Source organism: Epinephelus moara, chromosome 11 (genome assembly GCF_006386435.1).
Source record: "Epinephelus moara isolate mb chromosome 11, YSFRI_EMoa_1.0, whole genome shotgun sequence".
NCBI lineage: Eukaryota > Metazoa > Chordata > Actinopteri > Perciformes > Serranidae > Epinephelus > Epinephelus moara.
Window position 1 is genome coordinate 8,901,485 of NC_065516.1, and position 10,204 is coordinate 8,911,688.

The window sequence follows — 10,204 nt, forward strand, 5'->3', positions numbered from 1 at the left end:
AGAAATGGTTGTAATTCCTACACGGTTCATACTACATTTTTGAAAAAAGCCTTAAATGAAAGCTGAGAGTCTGCACTTTAAGCAGGTATTCATTGTTTCATTTAAAACCCATTGTGGTGGTGTACAGAGCCAAAATGATGACAACTGTATCATTGTCCAAATAATTATGGACCTGACTGTATATTTACTCAAGATCTGTACTTATTATTATTTGACAACTATAGTTACTTTACACACACAAATTATTAATACAACATATAGTCGACTAATAGATCTTATCTTACTATATAATGACGAAAACTCTGTCTGTCTGTCTGTCTGTCTGTCTGTCTGTCTGTCCCACGTTTTTCTACTCACCGACATGGTCAATCTATGTGAAACTGCACATAGGCATTGAGGATTGGCATAGGTAGAAGGTGACAAAGCTACCAATGGGTATGGACTAGTTATTTGTATAGGTTAAACCAGTGGTTCCCAACTGATGGGTCATGGTCCACAAGTGGGTCCCAGTTCCATTCTGAATAGACCACAAGCAACTTGTGAATGTTCTAAGTTTGTAAGAAGAAAAAAAAACACTTCATTTTGACGTACAGTAAATGTCCTGCTGAAGAGTGAGTGACTCATGGACAGCTACTTGACAGAGACAACAAACTTGTTCAACGACATTGAATATATCAAACTATGTGGGCCTTGCAGTGATGATTAAAGAGAAATATAGACCCTGTGGCTTGACCAGTTGGGAACCACTGGGTTAAAGCTATAGTGCATAACTTCTACAGGTCCGTAAATGTCCGTTTCACCCAAGCCACTACTAGAGGAGATGACACAATGCTGATTAAGCCGATCGGCTCCTCTAACATCTCACGGTATTTTTCAATATATATCATTTTTAGTATGCGTGTAGACCGGCGACATTCAGGAAATGCTTCCTCACAACAAGAAGGGAGGGGGAGGAAGAGTGCAGAGTGTCATAGCAAGAGGTAGAGCGCAGGTAGAAAGTGAAAGCAACATGGCGGAGAAGCGGCCGAGACACGGTTCAGAAGTGGATCCTACCACAAAGGCAAGTGTTACTTTGTGTACACGGTGTGTGGCAACTGGCAAGTGTTACTCTGTGTACACGGTGTGTGGCGAGTGTTACTCTGTGTACATGGAAGTGCCGCCGGCTTATTAGTTGTAATAACGCATTATCAGCTGGGAGGCGACAGAAGTTACGCACTATAGCTTTAAGTTACCCAGCAGTACACACAGTAGTAAGAATTAGCCCCACCTTTTACAGCTCCAACATTAAAATGATGCTTACACCTGAATGCATCACTACATATAATCTAGTTATATAATATATATTATTTTTAAATAATACATTCTGCATAATGAGAACTCTTGGTACATTATGAAAAACCCTTTTGATTCTTTTGATCTGAGGACCCTGGGACTAAAGGAATATGAATAACTTACAGGGTAATCGAGGAGGTAACCAACAACCCCGGTTTTATTCATCCGAAGACCTACTATAAAAAATGAACTGCTTGGCAACCATAGCAGGCCTCTAATTGAGACAGGCCTTTATTTGTCAACATGTGTAGCCACACCGGGCCAGCAAAGGGGACTGGGTCTTTAAATGGGACTAGGCTTTTAACTGAAGTTTTATGGTATTTACGTAAATGATAAATTCTCTTTCCCCCACAGCAGCTGAGGTTCAATATCTGAAAGATAATCTTCTGAACAAACTTTTTATCTTTGCTTAATATTCCATAGTGCAAGTCTAACAAGTCAGGGCTCGGGTCATCATACTTTCTCTGAGCCCACACAACGACATTTGGTTCAGTCCCCAGTGCGAACACAGAATGTGTGGTGCAACTGGCAAGTGATAGTGAAACTGAAGACTCAGAGTGTCAAAGTTTATGTGTTATGTGTCACAGCACTTTGGGTTTCTAATTCAGGAGACATGGCAGCAGTGCAACTGAGGAGACAACTGTCAGACTGGGAGTGTTAAACATAACATGCAAATAGTTGATAGTGCAGCTGTTTCTTCACAAACCTCTGTTCCACAGCTGCGTTTGTGTTCTTGACATCTTTTATCTTTATTTGGAGGAGGAAACTGATCCATAAGGTGTTTTTATCATCATGAAATTTGAGCTTTAAAAAGCTATCCCACCCATCTAGTACTTCCTCTAGCTTAAAACACAAGTTACAAATGATCTCTGATGTCTGCTGATAAGGGTGCTATCACACCTAATCTGTTTGGTTCGGTTTAAATGAACTCAAGTCCATTTGCGTGGTTGGTACAGTTCACTTGGGTAGTGTGAAAGCTGTCAGTTGAGCCGTGGTGCAGACCAAACAAGCGAACCAAGTTCGCACAATAAGGTGGGTCTTAGTCCGCTTCCAAACGGACTCTGGTGCAGTTTGCTTGTGGTGTGAAAGAAAACAAAGCAACCACAGGATTTTATAATAGCAACTGATCCTGATAAAAGCCACATATATCCCATAACCGATTTATGCCAATGCATACATGTAACCATAGTAACACATGCACGTCAGTGAGGGTGTTTCCCCTAGTAAAAAGGCTGCTAAAACTGCCATCATTGTTTGACAGTGATCCCACAGTATTAAGCACTGAAACATTACTCTACAAGATGGCTTCTTTACATTTTCTCTTTGTCATTACTCATAACATGCCATTGATTAATAATATCCTACAATCAGTTATTTCTCTATGAGTTTAAAATAAAAACACTTTAGAAGCATGAAAGTGCTGCTGCATGAACGTCTGTCACCAGAATTTGATTTCCCCATGTGGGTCCTGATGATGCAGGATGACAAACACCAAAACTGTCCAAACAATGAGTCACCTGTCACTCGGTTGAACTTCATGTTTACTCCTCTTGGTTTGTTTGCAAAAAGTCAGTGTCAACAGGAACTGAACCAAAACTAAAATGCAACAATGTTTCTGTTTTACCTTTGTTGTGACCAAATGAAGTGAACTACAGGTGTGAGACCACTTTTTCATGCTGAACAGGAAGCGGACAAGTAATCCTAACGGAGAGGTCGAAATGAAACCATGGCTACTGCTTTATGTTTGGTCGCACCAACCTGATTAGCTTTGGCGTTCTCACACACAAATGTCTCGTAATTGGTGGCAAATGTTGGAGCGTTGTCATTGACATCCAGCACTCTGACATACACAGGCACACGGCTGATCTGGCGCGGGTTGTCTAGGAAACACAAAGGTGGGAATAGTGAATTTACACAGATAATTATTTCTTCACCTAACAAAAGTGTGCCATAATGCATGTAGGTGTGTGTGTGTGTGTGTGTGTGTGTGTGTGTGTGTGTGTAGCTATTGCCTGTTTCCATGCAAACAGAATGGACGTATTGTTAGACAACAGCGTAATTGTGATATTTAAATTGTTCTTGACAGCATCACAAATGTATGTGACATGTAACTGAATATATATAAATAACTCACATAAAGAAATACAATTTAGGTGCATACATGTTTTGATTAGTCTCTACATGCACTCCGTCAGTATAAATATATTGAAAAAATAAAGATCAGTGAAAAGAGTCATAGTTGGTATGACATGAGAAAGTAAGAAAAGTTTGTGATAATATTCCCAATGGCATTTGCACTGAAGCAACTGTTCTCTCTGGGATCCACACATTTTACATAGTGACAACACAGAAATACACTTTTTGTGAAATATGATTTGGGGGTGAATTTTATTCTTGCATTGCTTTGTATATTACTTTATTTGAACTGATGCTGTCTTGGATTTTGGTAAAATAAAGGAACCTACAGAAGGGTGCCTTGTTGAATAATTCTGTCATTTATAAAGAATAGTTTTGTAAAAGTCATAGAATAGTATTCCAGAAAATTTAAATAAAAATGTCATTATTAAAAAAATGCCATAAAAAGCCACAAAAAAAGCCATAGTATAGTATGTCATAAAAAGTGTATGTAAAAAAAAGTCATAGCATAATATGCTGTAAAAAAAAAGAAAGAAAGAAGAAAAAGTCAATAAAAAATTCAGCATAGTAAGTCATAAAAATTTCATTAAAATAGTCATTGCACAGAATAACATTAATTTATTTTTTTTTTTTTAAGTCATAGTATAGTATGTCATATCAAAAAATGGCATACTATAGTATGTAAAAAAAAAAAAAAAAGTAATTTTAAAAGTCATGGTATAATATGTCATAAAAAAATTAATTAAAAAGCTCACATTATAGTATGCCATAAAAATTTAGTTTAGTTTTAATTTCATTTAAAATGTCCGTGTAGTGTGTCATAATTTAAAAAAATCTTAGTATAATTTGTTATAAATTTTCATATACAATGTCATAGTATAGTATCTCATTAAAAAAATCCATATCCATCCGTATAGTATGTTATAAAAATTTCATTACAAAGTAAAAAAAAAAATATCAAGAAATATATTTGAAATGTCATGAAAATATAATTAAAAAGTCACGATAGAGAATGTCGTGTAAAAGAAAGTCAGAGTATAGTATGTCACAAAGTAAGTCAAATGAATTTGCAAATGGGTATAGTAATTCTTTTTAAAAGCAAAACTCAGAGCAGCATATTGGTGAGTGCAACATGACTGACGTACTAATAAAAATAAAGCTGTGGACATTATACTGAATTCATCACTACAACCAGCACACAGCAGGAAATGTTGAGTTTACAATGGATTAATAAAGAAGCAGACGTGGAAACAGAAGGCTTCTCACTAATTTGTTATATAATAATTACAGGAAACCTCAGGATTAAAAAAGCCTGCTAAAAACTTTCGACTAAAAGCCTTTGCCATATTTTGAGAGTTGATGGTGTTGGAGTTCTACTCAGGGCGGGAAACAAACACCACCTACCAGCCAATAGGAGGTGAACTAGCAGTGACTATTCTAGTGCTTTACAAAACCCTCCTTTTTCACTTCAGCACAACATTCAGAGGTTAGTATAAATCCCCAAAATCCAATTTGGCCGACAGACCAACAGAAAGTGGGTGAACAGAAATGTCTGCTTCCCATCCTGTTGCACTTACTGAACTCTGTGGCGATGACGGAAATGTTGTGCCAGGCGTTCTCTTCTCTGTCGAGCTCCCTGAGGATGAAGACTGACCCGTTGCCTGAATGGACGTTGAACACTCTGTCCATGTCTGTGCGTCGATCAATAGAGTACCTGCTCAAAACACACACAGAGACATCGGCTTTAAACCTATGCGCTCAGGCTTTGTGGAAGTGTGTTGCATTCCCTGGGTGAGGGACACAGGGAACAGTCTCATTTACAGAGTTTCTCAGGTGTGAACTGGAGTGAAAATGGTCACATTTACTGGTGAGTCTGAGTTAAACTGACAGTCTGCGTGGTTAGAAGGGTTTCGGCAAGCAGGGGGTACTCAAAACAAATCTCACTAAGCATGATGGACTTGTCTGCACTCTGCCATTATTTCCTTTCTTTGCTATTCATACCACACAAGAATGCATTAAGAAAAAAAGATGAATTTTAGCATCAATCCAAGCAGCGGCTTGCCCTCAAAAGAAAGGCCAAGTTTTTTTGAAGAGAACAAAATTGGTTTTCACCTGCACAAATGAGCCAAACTACAGGAGGTAATAAGCCGCTTCTAAGCATTTTCAGACTACTGTTTAAAGGGTCACTTTACACAAATCAAAAAAGACATATTTTCTCAATTACCCTTTGTGTTATCTAACCATGCAGATAGCTTCAGGTTTGCGTGCACAGCTTTGGACATATCCGCCTCTGAAACATCTGCAGTCGCACAAATGCAATGGTGTATGGAATTTCACATGTGCTGCGAACAAACTCAACAGCTCTTTCCTTTTACAGAAACAATGTCCTGGTAATAATAATAATAATCCACAGACCTAACTGTCAACAGTCCTCACATCAGGGACTATTTCATCCTTACACAGCTGGAGGTCTTATCCAGATTTACCAGGATATTGTTTCTAGAAGGACAAGTTAGTTTTAAGTTTTTCAAATGTCCCCACAGATCCCTTTCACCTCCACTGTATTTAAAAAACCAATCAGTGATCATACATCAACTGCAGCCCCACCACATCCAAACCAAGGGATTGGATGCTTCTGTCACTCTCACATTGATTGGCAGGGTTTTCTACAGATTTTCTCAACTGCTTTGACAAATACCTGGATAAAATTTTTGACATGACTGAAGTTCTCAGAACTACCAGCTTATTTCTTGTTTGATTTCACATAGAATCAAATGCTTAAGTACCAACGTCTTGAACACCAAGCTGCAACTTTTTGGAGCTGAAGAGCGGAGCCAACGCTAAAGTTCCAAAAACTGCAGTTCCTCGAATGGCCACTTGAGGCTGGCTCGAAAAGCAAGTCAATACCCACAGACCCCCATGTTAAAATACCCAGTTTTACAACAGAAATAAACATGTTCACAGCCTGGTACATGGATCTCTAGATAATTTTCCTGTTCTTGACAACTATACAGTACAGGGTTTAATTTTCTTATAACTCACCCATTTACGCTTTATTAAGACTTAATGTTCAGCATATTTAAAGACGTGGCTTCTTTGAGTGACGGGTAGGTGCCATCATTGACAAGTTGCAGATTAGGTAACATAACAATTGTGTAAAACCAGATTATAGGCATAGCCGTAGCTGTTGTTATTTCAGTGGGTTTTCAGTTCATGAAAGTAGCCTAATTTGTAACATTTTGGGTGAGGATGTTTAACATTTCCTTTATTTTGTTCTAATGGTTTTCGGGTTGTTTTTAGTGAGTGAAAAGTATTAGCATTAGCATTTTCACAGTTAACCAAAGACTGTAAATGCACCGTGCTAACTGTCTGAATTTGGTAACTTTTTGCTTCAAAAATCCAAGATGGCGACAGTCAAAATGCCAAACTTGAGGCTTCTAAACGGGAGCCCACAATTCATGAATGACGTCACAATGGTTACTGCCATTATTTTATACAGCCCATGTTAATCAGATATAAAACCAAAACTCTGCATGACTAGATATGAGAGTGGTTAGGGTGAAGTGACTCTTAAACATACACCCCTTTACCACTAAAATTAGCACATGTATGTGGGTTTTTTAAACACAGGTAAACCCGCTAAAAAATAGGATATAGACTCCTTTCTCTTTGGCCGTAGATTGGAGCCATATACACGGCTGGAAAAAAGGTTAGTAAACAGCAGAAAGCAGCATGGAGGTCAGTGAAAATGCCACTATGTTTACCTCTTTTTATATTCGTTTTACTTATCCAGTCTCTTTTTCAAATTCGGTGCAGAATGATTTGGACAGAGACGGATGGTATTTTGTGGTGGCTTGTCATTGCATCTCATCAGTAAAAGAGCTACAGTGAGCACATTCACCCTGGTGTTGTATTTCTATAAATGCCTATTGGAGCCAGAGACGATAATTACCCCTAACTACTGTACAGTCATTTCCCACAAATCCAGATGTAAGTGGGTGTTAGTGGGGTTTTTTGTGCAGTGGGAAAGGGGCTATATACATGGTACACTGTCTTTCACTGGGTCAACAGTCTCGAGTAGTCCTGTCCTGTGTTGATGACGGATTTATATAAGTGTTTGCAGTCCCACTCATACACACATACACACACGAGCCAACAGGTTATCCAGTCGTGTTGTTTTTCTCTGCTTCCCAGACTACTGTGATACATCAGTGTGATTAATGTAGTAGCAGGCATCAGGAGGGCTGGCGTAAGAGGGAGGAGACCCCCGAGGGGAGACTATGAACCTGGGCTCTCAATGCACCGCTGCACCGCTCTCCCCTCTCCGCAGTTCCTCCCCCCTCCACCCTCCCCTCCCCCAGCCCCTCCCTGCTGCCTCTCCTGCATCAACCATTTTAGTGTCTTTATCTAAACACTCCCTCCTCATCTCTGCCTGCCTCGCCTCCACTCCTTCCACCTCGCCGGCTCGACAGTAACTCTAACCTCGTTAAATCTGCGTCGGCCGTGGGCTTTACTAATTGCTTTTCTAATATTCCCAATAATTCAGCTGGCTGGGCCTAACCCTTCCCCTGATTAATGGCAGAGAGATAACAGCGCGCCTCGTCCTGACCGGGCATCCAAAGTGCTGCTCTCAGCAGGCAGGCAGCTGGCTGGATGGGAGGCCAGGCAGAAGGACATGGAGGGTTACAGAAATGTTAGTGATCAGCGGGTCGGGACATATATCCTCTTTCCTCTCTACAGAAGCTACATGGCCGGCTGGCTTGCCACAGTACTTTCAGAAGATATCCTTCAAGAACAAGAGTCAGTGGGAATCCAGCAAAGTATTGATTTGGGGATTTGCAGGTCAAAAGATGTCTCGCTTTGCCTGGGCTATATTTGGATGAAAAGTTTTATAGCTGTTGAAGAAATCCCTTACCCATAAAATGATCATTTGTATATCGGTGACTCACCCTGTGTTACATGTGGAAAACTTTTTTCTCGCATGCCTCCGAGGTGAACGATGAATCTATAAACGGAGAAAAGTCTTGCTGAACTGAAGTTTGAATTCTGCTCAGTGGAAAGCATGAGCAGAGTTCAAATGCATAGGCTTACCCAGGTGCGCTACTCATATGCATAAATGTTTTAAATAGTAAGGCTTCAATAAAAATGATTATTGTTTTACTGTTGTTAAGTTTGGCCCCCATTGTGCCCAATTCATCAGGAATTTTCTCTGTTTTTGAATTCCTCGTTTACAGTGGTGGCATGCAAGAAAAACTCAGTTTTCATCACAAATGAAACCAGTGGTCCTCAACCAGGGGTCCTTGGGGGAGCTGCAGGGGGGCCCAAGAGAAATGGGGAATAACATAGTTTATTTTCACTATTTAATCCACTGAAAAATTGAGCCCAATGTGAGCAGGAGTCATAAGAGCGAGTTTTCTGATCATGGGTTTCATTTCCCCCATGGCTATCTCCTCAACTGTGATTTACAACTGAATTCCGGTTTTCATCATATCTAACAACAAAAAGCTTTTCAGAAGGACGACCCTAAAGCAAAATGGAGGTCCATAACCTAGTGTTTATTAATTTAGAGTCCTTGAGAGGAAAAAGGTTGAGAACCACTGGTTTAAGCAACACTTAAATTACTATATGTGATATTCTGTCAAGTTTACGTCCATGTGGTAGTGTCCGGTACCCGTTTTATTTTGAAATGTGTTCTCATTGCGTTTAGTGTTTCTTTTACTTCCTGAGTTTTCCTGCCTTTTTTTCATGTGTTTCACCTGTGTCTTGTTCTGCTCACCTGTGTGTGTTTAGCAATCAGCCCTTGCGTATTTAAAGCCCAGTGTTTCCCACATGCAGTTGCCAGATTGTGTTCATGCTCTCCAGCCTTTCCTTGTGTTTGATTCCTTTGGTTTTGACTCTGTTTGGATTTATGGATTTTGCTTTTTGTGTGATTTCCCTGAACTGATTTTTCTGCTTGCTGACTTCCTTCACGTGTTTAACCCCTGACCTCTAAGTAAAGATTTGGTTTTAATAAGCTGTTGTTGGTGTTTCGTGTTTTTTCTCTGCAATTGAGTCCCAGTTTTGTACTGAATCTTTCCACTATATTGCAATGAAAAGCGAGTCCTACCTACATTTCAAAATATATTTCTGTAAATGTTGTTGAATAGTGGTTTTATGGAATTCAGATGACTAATAAAACTCAACAAAAAAGCTTGTGATCACATCACATGATAGTCAACAACAAACAGAATCTGCCTGTAGTCAAGAATTGAAGAGATTCATTTTTTAATGACTGTATGCTCTTTAATAACCTCTTATTCATGCTTGCCAACATTGACTGCTTTTGAAACAAAGTTGAAAGCTCCAGAATAGCTGCAAAAACGGACCTTGAGGTCAAGAATAAACTTTGAACCTAAAATTTTTGCCCATTTTAAACATAAATCACTAACACAAATCTTTAATTCAGATGACCAAATCCACACTTGGTGCTGACCACTTTGGTGTTTGAACATGGTGCGTTATTATTTTAGAATAAAACCGAAGACTGATGACACTTTGAATAATTATTTAATTTTTAAAGGGCCAGTGTGTAATATTTGGCATGGTTTATTGTCAATCTGAATCTGAATCTGAATATTCTACCCATTAATATGTTTATACAAGTGTATGATCGCTATAAAATAAAATTCGTTTGGTTTTCGTAGCCTTATAATTATGCTTTTATATATATATATATAGCAAGGGCCTTGCTTTAGAG

The 10,204-nt window shown here is 39.1% G+C and overlaps 1 protein-coding gene across 1 annotated transcript in view; it reads right to left on the bottom strand.

Moving 5' to 3' along the window:
• The window catches only part of LOC126397484 (cadherin-6-like), a 91,342-nt gene that overhangs the window by 8,760 nt on the left and 72,378 nt on the right, over nt 1–10,204 (bottom strand). The window contains exons 8-9 of the mRNA XM_050056322.1: nt 5,046–5,182; nt 3,091–3,212 (exon numbers count right to left, since the gene is read on the bottom strand). Of these exons, the coding sequence (XP_049912279.1) occupies nt 3,091–3,212; nt 5,046–5,182 (259 nt within the window). The remainder of the gene's footprint in view (nt 1–3,090; nt 3,213–5,045; nt 5,183–10,204) is intronic.